The sequence below is a fragment of the Xenopus laevis genome, chromosome 8L (genome assembly GCF_017654675.1).
Source record: "Xenopus laevis strain J_2021 chromosome 8L, Xenopus_laevis_v10.1, whole genome shotgun sequence".
Classification (NCBI taxonomy): domain Eukaryota; kingdom Metazoa; phylum Chordata; class Amphibia; order Anura; family Pipidae; genus Xenopus; species Xenopus laevis.
Genome location: NC_054385.1, coordinates 3,638,273 through 3,655,067, shown reverse-complemented (window position 1 = coordinate 3,655,067; position 16,795 = coordinate 3,638,273). Strand labels below are relative to the sequence as shown.

Here is a 16,795-nt window from a genome sequence, read left to right as displayed (position 1 = left end):
CAAGTTTTTAAGATTATTTTGGTCCAAGTCCCCTATGACAGGTTCCCACAGAGTAAGCGTCAGGACAGCAAAAAGCCTATTACAGAAAAAAAACCTGAGGCTAATCAGACCCAGCTGTTGCACCTCACTCTACACCCCTATCTTGGGTTCAAGTTTTAGTTGGGGCAACCCATAGTACAGTAGGTTTCTTTGGTTTCTTTGAGTTCCAAGTGTTGGTCAGACACCCGCAATAAACCAATAACAAGGTTGCAAGAGTATCCAAGACAACAAATTAATGTGCACCCCAAACCTCTCAGTCACATCCCCTAGTCTTCCTCTAACTGGTCTGATTTGAGCATTTTTAAAAAGCAAGGAGAGGGCAAACCAATAGCTTGAAGCGGCCGTTACACTTTCCAGAGCAAACGTAAACGTTCCTGCTGACGGCACAAGAAGGAAACACCCGGGGATTCGTGTTTAGAGGCAAATAAATAAGAATTAAATGTTCAAAGAGAAATCCCAGTCCTGCCCAAACCCACTGGTACCTCCTGAGCAGAACATTGCTGAATGCCCGCGAGTAAATGCATCTGCTCATAGCAGGGATTTTCAGGTCAGGACCAGGCAAATGAATATGCATGAATATTCTAATAATTATAATGTGATATTTAGTATTTACAGCCTCCCACTGACGTGACTCTAGAGCTTTGACTCGCTTCATAGAACCGATGATTTTTAACAAGCCGAGCAACATTACAAGACTCTCCTCTGTTCACTAAATTAAATTTCAGCCACAAGGAACAGCAAGGTGGCGCTGTTGTTTCAAATTCATTTTTTCCCCGAGGGTTTATATTTTCTTTTGAGAACACAAACTGGTGGGATGGGAGTCAAAAAGGACTGTTGCCTCTAAAAGCACCTGTTTTGCTAATGAGAAATACCCGGGGACATTCTTATAGGGAGAATACTCAATAAATCGTCATTTGTCTAATAAGGTTCCTTACCTTATAGCTGAGATAGATGAGAAGCATTGTCTCGGAGAAACTGATAACAGCCACTATAACCTGCAAGGAGACATAAGCATTCCGTTAATGAAGCACCCCCATGTCTCATCAAAGAGGATATCATTCTGCCGAATGCAAGAACGTCATTCTGACTCTGGAAACAATGTAGCAGAAGCTCACCTCCAGGTCCAGGGGCCTATAGATATTACCTACCTGTATCACCCATAAAGGTGTTGCTCTCTCCACCCACAAGATGGCTTCCCTGCGCACGCATGATAAAAAAAGACCAGGAAACAAAGAGTTAAGAGCCTGAAAAGCCGCCATTAGACCCAGAGCAGTCATTTATCAATGAGATAACCCAGTTGTATGGATGTCAATAAGAGAAAGTGATTGTCATAATTGAGAAAGCTTCTTGCTTGTGGGCTGAGCCCTACTGACTGTTCAACTCAGTGCTAAAGGTGGGTACATAAGGGCAGATCATGTACAATCAGCCATATGTCAGTATAGTTTGTAGGGCTCAGCCCACAAGCAAACAGGGAATGAGATATTGGGACACATCAGCAATCAGAGTGTTTTTTTTGGGAATTTACAAGAAAGTTAAATCCAAATTAAAATTATAATCATTTTATATAGGATGAGAAAAGCAAAATCAGTGCAGTAATGACCCCTTGCTGCTTACCAGCGGATTTCATGGTGTTTATGAACAGTGACATTCTGCTTTGGGCAGCTGTAAAGCAAAGAAACGTGATATTAAATAACTGTAATATCTTATTTCTACCCCCCCCCCCCGGCCATACTAATCCCACCCACTACTTGAGTTAAAGACTCCCTGCTCCTCCCAGTGAAAGCAACCATCAGAGTGCTGAAGCCCCACCCACTGCTTTAGTCACAGACTCTCTTTCATTCCCCAATAAGCAGCCATTAGAGTGTTCTACCCCAGCCCACTGCAAGTGTTCCAGCCCACTGCCTGCCTATACAATTGTGTAGATAGGTAGGAGCTGCCATATTGCTTAGAACTTACCACTCAGCTTGAGTTGGATCATCCAGCAAAACCCGGACAATATATAAGAAACAGGACAACAGTTTGAGTGAGAAATTGAAGACACGTATTCTGAGGCCTGGGGAGGAAGGACAGAAGGGAGACAGGATCAACACCCCTATATATCAAGTTAATGGCAATGTTATTTGTGGGGAGTCAGAACAGCAAAGAGAGGGGTTATAGCCAACTGCTATACCAAATATAACCAGCAGATGGGGATGTGCAGCTTCCATACTGACTTCCCTGATATTGACAGTAAATTACCCCTTAGTTACCCAGAGACTGACCTGGATCCTCCAAGGCAACAGATGTAGGTCAGCTCCTGAGTACACATGGACAAAAGTCTTCCCCAGCCCCCCCCATGCCCTCTATTTAGCCATACAAAGGGGACAATGCCCAATCACCTTGGAGCGAAGGACGAGGGAAGGCGAGTGCAAAAAAGGCATCTCTGTAGAGGAGCTCAGGCCACATAATATTCATTGGCTTTACTCTATACGCCAGCTTTATTTATTATATGTATATGTATGCATTTCTACATGTATGTGTGTGTGCGTAGGAAATAATAGGGAATATAAATGCAATATATTCAGGGCTCAATCCTGGGCACATGTCATGGAAAGGCTTGTGCATGTGTGTGTGTGTGTGTGTGTGTGTGTGTACAGCTGCCTCTTACTCTCCAGCTCGGCAAAGCACTTGTTCTGCTGCAAATTTGGGGGGTCTGTAAGTTTGGCTTGGGTGTCACTGGATAAATCAGCATTCCTTGCAGGCACAGTATAAACAGTATTGATCCAATCCAGAACCAGATGGAAAGGCAGCGCAGCACGGGAAGGGGAAGCAAAAAGAACATTTGATTTACCAGCAGATGGTATGTAGCCCCTCATTGTAATATTGCTAGTATACCTTAATGTTATCAGCAGCATTGGATTCACATTAAAGAGCTAGCGCACAGGGCACTGCTGTCTATATATATATATATATATATATATATATATATATATATATATATATATATATATATTTATTTAATCCCTGTATTATAAATCTGCTGCCCAAACCATCACTCTGCAGGGAGACTTCAATCCACAGTTTCCCCACTAGATGGCAGTGTAACTCCTTCCTTAAACCTGGCCAATGGGATACATTCGAGATTCTCCCACCCCGCTCTCCCTCTTAATTATGGAGCACAAAAACTTACTTGATCTTTGGTTTTTGATGAAGAAAAGTTTGAGCCGCTCTTTGAAGGTGTTCTCATTCACATAGAATTCCACTTGCACCCTGCAACAGAGAGGGGGGCATGTATTAGGGGTTACAAGAGATGACCCCCCCAACCAGGTCCTGACCTCCCCAGACAGCAGTGTCTCTGTAGACCTATATCATATGCAGGACCCATAGAGAGCACTAGGGGGCGATGCTCTGTCGCCAATATTCACCGTAACACTTGTTATTCAGTGCAACATTGTATCAAGTCAAGATTTCGAAAGTTTTCACTAAACCTCATTAAGGAAAAAAAGCCCAGCAGCGAGACTTCCAGTCATTAGAAGGCCAATATTATCCAATCATATCACCGTTATACAACAGCATTGTATTAGAATGGACTCATAAACCAGGGCCATAAGCACAGGCCTGAACCCACTGTTCGGAAGGACAGAGTTACACAGGAACAGGGGTGTTTTCTGCACAAAAAGACAGTTCCATGTATAATACCCCAAAACACACAGCAGATAAATACAGGGCCAATTCCATGTATAATACCCCAAAACACACAGCAGATAAATACAGTACCAATTCCATGTATAATACCCCAGAACCCACAGCAGATAAATACAGTGCCAATTCCATGTATAATACCCCAGAACACACAGCAGATAAATACAGTGCCAATTCCATGTATAATACCCCAGAACACACAGCAGATAAATACAGTGCCAATTCCATGTATAATACCCCAGAACACACAGCAGGATAAATACAGTGCCAATTCCATGTATAATAACCCCAGAAACACAGCAGATAAATACGTGCCAATTCCATGGAATAAATACAGTGCCAATTCCATGTATAATACCCCAGAACACACAGCAGATAAATACAGTGTCAATTCCATGTATACGATACCCCAGAACCCACACAGGGATAAAACAGTGCCAATTCATGTATAATACCACCAGCAGCAGAATAAATACAGTGCAATTCCATGTATAATACCCCAGAACAGCACAGCAGATAAAATACAGTGCATTCATGTATATACCCCAGAAACACAGCAGATAAATACAGGCCAATTCCATGTATACCCAGAACACACAGCAGATTAAATCAGTGCCAATTCCATGTATAATACCCCAGAACACACAGAAGATATACAGTGCCAATTCATGGTATAGTAATACCCAGACACACAGCATAAAATACATGTGCCAGATTCCATGAGATATAATACCCAGAACACACAGCAAGATATACAGTGGCCAATTCCATGTATGATACCAAGAAGCTTCACAGGTAGTATAAAGTACAGTGCCAATTCATGTATAATACCCCAGAACATCACAGCAGATAAATACAGTGCCAATTCCATGTATAATACCCCAGAACACACAGCAGATAAATACAGTGCCAATTCCATGTATAATACCCCAAACACACAGCAGATAAATACAGTGCCAATCCATGTATAATACCCCAGAACACACAGAGATAAATACAGTGCCAATTCCATGTATAATACCCCAGAACACACGCAGATAAATACAGGGCCAATTCCATGTATAATACCCAGAACACACAGCAGATAAATACAGTGCCAATTCCATGTATAATACCCAGAACACACAGCAGATAAATACAGTGCCAATTCCATGTATAATACCCCAGAACACACAGCAGATAAATACAGTGGCCAATTCCATGTATAATACCCAGAACACACAGCAGATAAATACAGTGCCAATTCCATGTTATAATACCCAGAACACACAGCAGATAAATACAGTGCCAATTCCATGTATAATACCCCAGAACACACAGCAAAACAGTGGCCAGATAAATACAGTGCCAATTCCATGTATAATACCCAGAACACACAGCAGATAAATACAGTGCCAATTCATGTTACCACCAGATACGTGCTAATTCCATGTATATACCCCCAGAACAACACAGCAGATAAATACAGTGCCAATTCCATGTATAATACCCAGAACACACAGCAGATAAAATACAGTGGCCAATTCCATGTATATACCAGCGAACACACAGCAGATAAATACAGTGCCAATTCCATGATAGATACCCAGAAACACCAGCCAGATAAAGTACAGTGCCAATTCCATGTATATACCCCAGAACACACAGCTGATAAATACAGGGCCAATTCCATGTATAATACCCCAGAACACACAGCAGATAAATACAGTGCCAATTCCATGTATAATACCCCAGAATGACTTGCTGCCATACTAAACACAACATTCTTTAGAACATATAAGGATTAAAGGCAACAGTAACTAAAAGTGCAATAACTTGAAGTCACTTTGGTAGATAAGGTCAGAGTGCAAGAGAAGAAGGAGGGGCTATGTACGTAGAGGGCTAAGGCTAAATACGCCTATTAATAAATGGCTATTTGTGTCAAGAGGAAAGTAGTTGTGCTCATGTATCTCACAGTTGGCCGACTCTCCACATAAAAGAAATATTCCTGCATTAGGAACCTGGAACCAAACTCTGAATATGAAAAGTAACAAGAAATAAGATTGCGGTTTTGCAGCCCACGGGCCATTTAACTGCTGGTTTGTGTGGGAGCTAAAAGCAGCCCTGCCGAGTGTACGGAACAGCACATTGTATTCAGAGACCTGAGTGATAACAATACCTCTGCACTGAATTATTCATTTCTGAGCCCACACAATGGGCTTCTAAATTAGAGCGCTAGCCTCTCTGCCTTCTACTGACATTAGTCCCTCCCTAATACCCCCTGTCAATATTCGACTTTATTGCCTCCTAAGGAACCTTCAAATCATCTTAATTTCCATCACCTAAATAACTCAAAAAGTACACTTACATGTTTCCAGAACAGCTCAAAGCCCAAAATAACGGCCCTACTCTTCTTATTGCTTGTTGGGATCTTCCTGGGTTTTATAAATCCCCCTTTCAGCTCTCTGTTTTGTCTCTTGGCCCTGTCCAGTTACTCAGCGCCCTGTGCCTGTTTATTCCACAGTCGCCCCACCAGCAGAATAGTGTTGGCACAAACCTATCAGCTCATATGTGTCACCCACAAGAACTTAACCCCTGGCACAGCTGCTCTCACTGATACATGACTGACAGCAGCAAAAGGAAACAAATACATTAGGGAAATGGGAAAATAAAATGTTTGGTAGAAATTGTCCCAAATTTCTAGCATCCACATCCTTAAGGGTCTGGTCCAGCTAGGATGTCCAACGATACTGGTATAGTATTACTCCGATGGAGCGTGTCTTACTATATTGCCGTAGTGACTCTGCAACCCACGGTCACAGCTGCCTTCCTCAATGACTATGTATCCACTGGTTGTACTCAGATGGGATGTCACTATCTCTCCCTACTCATAAGCCTGCTATCCACAGTCACACTCCTTCCGAGGACTATTATCATCCGCACTGTACTTAAACGACCACCTACCTCCTGACTATAAACCTGCTATCTCCGACATCACACTCCTTCGCCAAGAGATATGTATCCACCTGTTACTATAGCAGCCCATTCTTCTCACTACTTATATCTGCTATCCCCAGTCACACTCCCTCTCCCAGAGGACTATTATCCACTGTTACTAATAGGCAGCATCTCTCCCACAACTTCTATCTCCAAGTCATGCACGCTTCCCAGAGAGCTATTATCCCACCGTTATAATGACGACACCGAATCTCTCCCCTACATATCTTGCTATCACCATCAGTAACATCGCCTTCCCAGGTAGACTATTATCCAACTGTTCTGCGGATAGGACATCTCAGTCCCCCTACTAACGCTGCTACTCCCACAAGTCACCACCTCCCTTCCAGATACTATTATCCACTGTTACTAATAGGTGCATCCATCTCTCCTCGTACTATAAGCGCTAGCTAATCGACCACACGTCCACTCCCTTCCCAGTAGACTATGACCCACTGTTACTATGAGGCACATTCTCCCCTAGCTTTTCTGCTACTCCCACATGTCACACTCCCTCCCCAGAGACTATTTATCCCACTGTTACTATATGGCACCATCCTCCCTAATCTATAACTGCTATCCACAGTCACCTACTCCCTTATCCAGAGACTATTATCCCACTGTTACTTTATAGACACCATCAATCTCGCTACTATACCTTTGCATATCCCAACAGTAACCTGCCTTTCCAGAGACTATTATCTCACTGTTTACTGATAGCCATCTTTCTGACTATACCTGCATCGCCACAGTCACACTCCCTTCCCAAAGACTATTACCATGTTTCTATGGCACCATCTCTCCTAGCTATATCTCTTCCACCTCACACCTTCCCTTCCCAAGACTATTTATCCCTGTTACTATAGGCACCAAGTCTTCTCCCTACTAATACCTGCTATCCCACAGTCATCACCTCCTCCAGAGACTAACAATTATCCCAACTGTTACTATAGGCCACCATCCTCTCCTATATACCTGGCTATCCCCCACAGTCACACATCCCTTCAGCAGAGAACTATTCCCAACTGTTACATAGGGCACCATCTCTCCCTGACTTATACCTGCTATCCACAAGTCACACTCCTGTCCAGAGATATTCATCCACTGTATATAAGACACCAAATCTCTTTCTCTTACTATACCTGCTAGTCCCACAGTCACTATCCTTCCCAAGACATATCTCACTGTACTATAGACACCATCTCTCTACTATAACCTGCCTATCCCACAGTCACGACTCCCTTCCCAGAGACTAATTATCCACTGTTTACTATAGACATCCCCATCTCTTCTTACTGTATACCTGCTATCTCACAAGTCACACTCCGCTTCCCAGAGATCCTATTATCACGTTACTCATATGGCAACATCTCTCACTACTATAAAGCTGCTATCCCACAGTGCACACTCCCTTCCCAGAGACTATTACCACTGTTACTATATGGCACCATCTCTCTCTACTATAGCCTTGCTAATCGCCACAGCCCACCACTCCCATTCCAGAGACTATTATCTCACTGTTGACTATCAAGGCACCATCTCTCCCCTCACATACCTGCTATCACTGAGTCACACTCCTTCCCAGAAGACTATTACTACCACTAGTTACTAATAGGCACCATTCTCTCCTCTAAGTAGGATACCCTCTACCCACAGTCACACTCCTTCCCAGAACTATTTATCCACTGTACATTAGGCAACCAATCTCTCCCTACTATTACCTGCTACTCCACAGTCACACTCCCTTCCCAGAGAAATTATCAGCACTGTTATATAGACACATCTCTCCCTACTATACCTGCCTATCGCCCCAGTCACACCCTTCCCAGAGACTATTATCCACTTGTTACTCGCTAGGCACCTATCTCTCCGCTACTAATACCTGCCTATCCACAGTCGCACACTCCCTTCCCAGTAGACTATTAATCCACTGTTTCTATACCACACCATCTCCTCCCTATATACCTCTATCAGCCTAACAGTCACAGCTCGCCTTCCCAAGACTATTATCCCACTGTTTACTATTAGCCCCCATCTCTCCCTACTATACCTGTCTATCTCCACAGTCACGACTCCCTTCCCAGAGACTATTATCCACCTGTTACATAGGCACCACTTCCCCTACTATATACCTGCTATCCCACCAGCTCACACTCCCCTGTACCCCCCAGTTAGAAAAACTCCCTAAATGTAATAATTTAAATTCCGCACTGTGTACTATAGACATCGATGCTCTCCGAACTATACCTGCTATCTCCAACGTCACACTCCCTTCCCCAGAACATTATCCACTGTTACTATACGACACCATCTCTCGCCTAACTAGATCCTGCTATCCCAATTCCCTTCCAGAGACTATTATTCCCAGACTATGTTATCTATTATTGAAGGCACCACTTCTCGCCTACTATAGCCTGCTTAGCATCTGATTCAGCAGGTCACACTCCCTTCGCCAGAGACTATATCGATGGCCACTGTTACTGATAGACTACGCATCTCTCCTACTATACCCTGCTATACACCACAGTCACAGTCCTCCTTACCATGAGAACGTATTTATCCATCTGTTACTCGATAGACACATGCTTCACCACTATTAGGCCTTGCCTGATCCACACGTCACACCTCCCTTCTCCTAGAACATGTAATCCACTGTCTATACATATGGAGGCACTCAATACTCCTCCCTACTGATACTGCTATCCACAGTCAACACTCCCTTTCCCAGAAAGACATTATCCACGTGTTTTATTGATACGGACAGCCATCTCTCCCTACTAGTAGACCCTGGTCTTAGATCCGCATAGTCACATCCTTTTCCCAGGAGACTACTAATCCCCACGTGTTTAGCATAGGCACCAGCATGCTTCTACTCGTACTATACTACCTATTCCCACAGCCACATCTTTCCTTCCCCGAAAGGACTGAAGTATTCTCTACGGACTGTGTTACGTATAGCGTTCGGCATCCATCTCTCCCTACAGAAGGCCTGCTTTCCAACAGTTACACCATACTCCCTTCGTCCCATGAGGACTATTACAGTGGTTACTATGAGGCAAACATACTTCGTCCTAGCTAGTCTGTATCCGTGCCACAGTCTAAACAACTCCTTCCCAGAGAGCTATTATCCACGGTTACTGTATTATGACCAGCATCATCTCCCTACTATAGCCTTCGGCTATCTGATGCGATCAGTCACCTCTTCAGAGACTATTAATCAATCTGGCTTAACTATAGCACTCGATCTCTGCCCCACTAAAACCTGCTCTCACAGTTCACTACTCCCGTCCCAGAGACTATTATCCACTGTACTAATAGTGACTACCATCCTCTCCCTCATACACCGTGCTACCACAGTCCACACTCCCTTCGCCAGAGACCTATTGCATTCACTGTTTACTGATAGACATCTCACTCTCTCCTTACTAATAGCACACAGCTATCCCACAGTCACAACCCCCTTCCCAAGACTATTATCGACACTGTTGACTGATAAAGGTCAACGATCTCGTCCCTAACTATATAGTCCTCCTCTATCCCAGCAAGTCACACTCACTTCCCAAGACTATTTATCGCACTGTTATATAGCACAATCTCATCCTACTAATATGTCCTCTATGCCGCAAGCAGTCACACTCCCTTTCCCAGAGACTTACTTATGCCAACTTTACTTCATATGACACATCTCTCGCCTAAATGACAGCCTGGCATCTTCCACATCCACTCCGCTTCCCAGAGACTATTATCCACTGTTACTATAGACACCATCTCTCCCTAATACACCTGCTACTCCACAGTCATCTTTCTAGATAATAAAAAGCCAAAGAAAGCAGAATGAAAACCTATTTCTTGCCATATAGAAATACTTAGCAAATGTTTTTTGACCATGTTACATATTCTATATAACGTGACTCACTAGACTGTATTACTCATATCAATGCTGAAAGGAAGTTTTATGTAAGTACCTTCGTTTCGTGACATGGTAATCGATGTAATTAACTGTTAAAGGTACAGTACTAAACAGAAGGAAGTTGATTGTACTACATCCCTTGTGTATTTCAAATGCAAACCCTCCATCTGATTGTAACCACAGGGAAGGAGATGCTTAGCAGTGAGTAGCCTGTAGATCGATATGAGAGGCCGGAACTGGTTGGACCTGACAGGCAGTTAGTCCATTAAAGTAGTGAGTGTTTTAAACATTTGCAATAATGCCATTAAATCCCCAGAATTGGGATATGTCTGCTTGTAAGTCAAAAAAAGGCAAAGAGATCTTATATGTTTTACTGCCCTGGTGCAGATTTTCCTGTGTTAGTAATGGAGCCCCCTAGTGGCCAAGCACATAAAGTGTATTGGAAAGCTGCAAGGTGTTATTATATTTATATTTATATGGTATTATAATCTTCCAGATCTGTTCTGGATACTGAAAGGCTACATAGGAATGCCAGGGTGTTCACGTGGGCACATCAGGTTCCCGCAGGGTGAAGAGCGATCATCTAAATATATCCCTATAGAGGGGAGCCAGAGATATTAATTACAAACACAAACAAGCGAGGGTCGCAGTAAAGCAATCACATGGGAGTGGAAAGAAGACAGCATTGGGGGTCTATTTTTGTCTATACTTATTATTATTATTATTAGGTGTGTAATTAAAGTCCCATTGTCACTTTTCTATTATATTGGAGATTCCTGAGACCCTAATGCAGAAATTATTTATTCCTCAATATACACAGGCCACACCCACACAGACATGTGGCCACACCTCTAATGCATATGTTCCCAGCATGCAACAGGACATCTTAGGGGTCACACTGTGTGCGAAATGTGAATGAGATATTAGATATTTTGATGCCCAACCTTCTCCCCTCCAGATGCTCACAGTGGCTGGAGGGTCACCATTGGGCTTTGCTTTATTAAATAAATTTTGGTCCTTTTATTTGAAGCCTCCACAGTGCAAACCTGCCCCTCTCTATAGCCCTAGCTGCTAATTAGACCATGGTTTCATGGAATCCAGGATATGAACTGGGATCCTTGGGGGTCAAGCCAAATAAATTGAAACATCTGAGATCATGGTGAGGGCAGTAGGGTCTAGGTGTTGGGGGGATGGCAAGTCAGGTGAATAGAGGGAGTAGGGAATAAGGGGTTGACTACTGACATGGATTATAGATTTGTATAACACTTGGGTGCACTGTTTCGGAGAAGGAGCTCTCCCTTGTTGCTGGTGCACCCTTCGGAGTACAATTACACACTTGTCCCTGGAGCGATGTTCTGCTGGCTGACAGCTGATGGATGTGGTGGTGCTACGTAAACGTTCAGAGAAAGGAAAATGAATGTCGGCAGCAGCTCTTAAACACAAACAAACCTGGAAACAACAGGTCGAAGAAGGAAAGGAACAATGCCACACAATGTGCCAAAGGCCATCATGGAGGAGTCAACACCAGACCCCATGGCAAGTGCTATCAGTTTATGAGTAAATTAATTGGGGCATTTATTCCCCTTAGTCACATGAAATAGAACTGTGGTTGAGGACATCATCATCCTACCCCCCGGGGGCAACGTTTTCTGTGTATAATGCCCAACGTTCCTTTTGTCTATTGAAATAGAGCAACAAGTAATGCCGAAGGTATCGACTGCTCAAGTCAAATGCAATGGCTGCCGTTTAGAATTAATATATATTGTAATTTGCCATAGTGGGATCCCAGGCTTAATAGCTAATTAAGACTTGGCTGCATTAATTAGGAGTAGTGTTCATCTATATAATGTGCTGAGTACAATTGCAGGGTACCCAAATGTGGGTATTATTGGCACAGCTTCTCATTACCAGGAGGAAAGAGGAACTACAAATTAACATTCACATTTCATTATGAGCTAATGGGTCCAACCTGAAGGTCAGTTAGGGGGAGATTTGGGGTGAGTGCTTATTTGTACCCTGGGTACCCCTGGAACTATAGCAGGGTGACACCCCAATGTTTCTATATATCTGTAACCTTGTTATGAGCTAATGGGTCCAACCTGAAGGTCAGTTAGGGGGAGATTTGGGGTGAGTGCTTATTTGTACCCTGGGTACCCCTGGAACTATAGCAGGGTGACACCCCAATGTTTCTATATATCTGTAACCTTGTTATGAGCTAAGGGGGCCCAGTCTGAAGGTCAGTTAGGGGGAGATTTGGGGTGAGTGATTATTTGTGCCCTGGGTACCCCTGGAACTATAGCAGGGTGACACCCCAATGTTTCTATATATCTGTAACCTTGTTATGAGCTAAGGGGAGCCCAGTCTGAAGGTCAGTTAGGGAGAGATTTGGGGTGAGTGCTTATTTGTACCCTGGGTACCCCTGGAACTATAGCAGGGTGACACCCCAATGTTTCTATATATCTGTAACCTTGTTATGAGCTAAGGGGGCCCAGTCTGAAGGTCAGTTAGGAGGAGATTTGGAGTGAGTGTTTATTTGTACCCTGGGTACCCCTGGAACTATAGCAGGGTGACACCCCAATGTTTCTATATATCTGTAACCTTGTTATGAGCTAAGGGGGCCCAGTCTGAAGGTCAGTTAGTGGGAGATTTGGGGTGAGTGCTTATTTGTGCCCTGGGTACCCCTGGAACTATAACAGGGTGACTGTTACCCCAATGTTTCTATATATCTATAACCTTGTTATGAGCTAAGGGGGCCCAGTCTGAAGGCCAGTTAGGGGGAGATTTGGGGGTGAGTGTTTATTTTTTCCCTGGGTACCCCTGGAACTATAGCAGGGTGACCCCCAATGTTTCTATATCTGTAACAAAAAGCTTTGCAAATAATTAGTATTAGTTTGATTCTCAGGAGAAAAGGTGAGATGATACCAGAGAGTCTGTTCTCATGGATCTTTTAAGTGATGCTCACAGGAACCACACAGAACCATCTCCTATCAACACACATCAATTATACATAATTAGTCATTATTACTGCTGTCAATACAATGCTGTCATTGTTAAAAGCCTCAGAAGTTATGTGTTGAATTGAATAATTTATATTTTGTCACATTAGCTACAGTGTAAAACATCAGAAACACAGATGCCTGGGGAGGGGGATGGATTAATTGGAAATACTGATCACTACAAGGCAATATCAAGTCAATATAAGAGGTTCTTTTAGCAAAGGGCATTTGTTTCTCTTAATACTGAAAAGATTTGAATTTGGTATTCTGCATGAAGACATAGGATGGACAGGAGTAAGACTTGGGATGGGCAAGAGGAAGACTTGGGATGGGCAAGAGGAAGATTTGGGATGGACAGGAGGAAGACGTAGGATGGACAGGAAGATGTAGGATGGACAGGAGGAAAACGTAGAATGGACAGGAGGAAGATGTAGTATGAACAGGAGAAAGACATAGGATGGACAGGAAGATGTAGGATGGACAGGAGGAAAACGTAGAATGGACAGGAGGAAGATGTAGGATGAACAGGAGGAAGACGTAGGATGGACAGGAGGAAGACTTGGGATGGGCAAGAGGAAGACTTGGGATGGGCAAGAGGAAGATTTGGGATGGACAGGAGGAAGACGTGGGATAGACAGGAGGAAGACGTAGGATGGACAGGAAGATGTAGGATGGACAGGAGGAAAACGTAGAATCGACAGGAGGAAGATGTAGGATGAACAGGAGAAAGACATAGGATGGACAGGAAGATGTAGGATGGACAGGAGGAAAACGTAGAATGGACAGGAGGAAGATGTAGGATGAACAGAAGGAAGACGTAGGATGGACAGGAGGAAGACGTAGGATAGAAGGAGGAAGAGGTAGGAAAGGCAGGAGGAAAACATAGGATGGACAGGAGGAAGATGTAGGATGGACAGAAGGAAGACGTAGAATGAACAGGAGGAAGATGTAGGATGGACAGGCGGAAGATGTAGGATAGACAGGAGAAAGAAGTAGAATGAACAGGAGGAAGATGTAGGATGGACAGGAGGAAGATGTAGAATGGACAGGAGGAAGACGTAGGATGGACAGGAGGAAGACGTAGAATGGACAGGAGGAAGACGTAGGATGGACAGGAGGAAGACGTAGGATGGACAGGAGGAAGACGTAGGATAGAAGGAGGAAGAGGTAGGATAGGCAGGAGGAAAACATAGGATGGACAGGAGGAAGATGTAGGATGGACAGGAGGAAGACGTAGAATGAACAGGAGGAAGATGTAGGATGGACAGGCAGAAGATGTAGGATAGACAGGAGAAAGAAGTAGAATGAACAGGAGGAAGATGTAGGATGGACAGGAGGAAGATGTAGAATGGACAGGAGGAAGACATAGGATGGACAGGAGGAAGACTTAGGATGGACAGAAGGAAGACGTAGTATGGACAGAAGGAAGACGTAGTATGGACAGGAGGAAGACGTAGGATGGGCAGAACTATGATAAAATGAAGTAATTACCAAAGAAACCATAAGGAAGTGGTAATAGAAGCCAGAGAGAGTTAATTGTTAAACACAACTAAATTTTCCAGGAAATTCCAGTGAAATAACTAGTAACACAGCTTTGGATCTCTGAGGTGCAAGATTCTGTTCAACGGAAATGGTAATTTTACCAAGTTTTTCTTGGTTCATATCCAACAAGCAGATCCTCAGACATATTGGAAGGTACAGAGACGTTCCTCACCGGGTGTCCTGCGAGCATTACACGTTAATCACAGTACATGTTCCAATTAGTGGCCCAGGAACAGTTATTGGAATGGGCATCTGATCTTTTCATACTGGATGTTGTATGAAGGCTTAAGAGTTTGGAATATTTCCATTATTGGAAGTTTTTTACGCTGGTGCCTTTGTTCCCGACCTTCTTAACCCGTGTGCCAATTAAGAAGACTTGTACCTGACGGTAATAGACGATAATGGGAGAACTCAATTAGTGGCCAATTAGCGGATTTCCTGTAATTATTAATAACTCAGAGCTCAGGAGGCTGTGGGCTTCACAGGAAAGCGAGGTCTTAGCTGATCCAACCAAACGTTTTCAAGATAAAACTGACCAGCAATCATTCAACAGACAACTACTGTTCCATTGACATTGGCTGCCTATCTGCCTTCTCTGGGCCTATCCTTCAACCAACCCAAGTTTTAGATCAACCCAAGAACCTAATTGGGCCAAGGACCAAATCCTTTGGACTGTATGTGATCATGGTTGTGGTTTGTGACCAAGTGTGTTATAGGGATGACGCCTACTGGCAAAAGAGCCAGATGTTGGGCAATTTGACTCACCTCTTGGGTTGATGGGACAGGCAAAAATATCTGCACCTTATTGCATGTATTTATAGTAGGGTTACAGTAAATTCACTTGTAATTCTGATAACGGAGTCACACGGTACAGTGAGTAGCTGCAAATAATTGCTCCTAATGGGCCGAGTGTCGTTACAAGGCGCAGGCAGCCCAGCAATGGGGAAAATCTGATATGGAGATTTAGAAGGTTCCTTCCCACGCAGCCCTGACTCAGTTGCTCTGCCAATTGAAATTCTGTGCTGTCTCCCTAGCGCCGATGTGTCAGACCCAACTTTCTGCCTGTGATTCCACTGCTGCTCCCATGAAGCTATCGTATTAGTGGGAAACCATAACAAAAGCTTCCTATGAGCCTCCTCACTATGATTTGGAGCACAAAGACCTGGGGCCACCCTCGTGGATACAGCAATGCCCTATGGTAAAGCACTGGGCTGCCCATCTATCCCTCAAAGTCCCAAAAAAAACTGGTGCCCATTATCAGTGGAAACTCATGCTGTCATGCCAGTGCCAACTCACTGTGAGTAGGACCGATCCAGACTGAATTCTTCTGTACGATTCCTACACAGCGTGGGGCGAAAGAGGAAAAGAAAAACATCCAAAATATTCATTGAGTGGCAGATCAAGCAGAGACTTTGGTGCCAGGCATGCTCTGTGATGTTCCAGCCAAGCTCATTAGGCTCATTAGCCAGCTAAGCATGCCAAGGAGATGCTAAGTAAAAAATGATGCTTTTATCGACATTTCCCAAGCGATCAGCGCCTTCCCAATCACAAGAGGAAACCTTTCTGAGTAATAAATATACTATATATATATATATGTACAAGGTCCCACTCCCCAGGCAGGTCCAAAGGAAAGCGTAACAATCAATTAGCT

General features: G+C 43.7%; 1 protein-coding gene across 7 annotated transcripts in view; it reads right to left on the bottom strand.

Annotated features, from left to right (window-relative positions):
* Positions 1-16,795, bottom strand: part of kcnt1.L (potassium channel, sodium activated subfamily T, member 1 L homeolog) — a 121,235-nt gene that overhangs the window by 28,898 nt on the left and 75,542 nt on the right. For 4 of the 7 annotated variants that reach the window (XM_041572323.1, XM_041572324.1, XM_041572326.1 and 1 more), the window contains 5 exons: positions 3,209-3,288; positions 1,996-2,092; positions 1,654-1,701; positions 1,188-1,236; positions 975-1,034 (listed from right to left, as the gene is read on the bottom strand). In XM_041572323.1, coding sequence (XP_041428257.1) covers positions 975-1,034; positions 1,188-1,236; positions 1,654-1,701; positions 1,996-2,092; positions 3,209-3,288 — 334 coding nt within the window. Of the gene's footprint in view, positions 1-974; positions 1,035-1,187; positions 1,237-1,653; positions 1,702-1,995; positions 2,093-3,208; positions 3,289-16,440; positions 16,548-16,795 lie in introns of those variants that run through there. The other 3 variants (XM_041572328.1, XM_041572329.1, XM_041572327.1) reach the window with 2 other exon arrangements.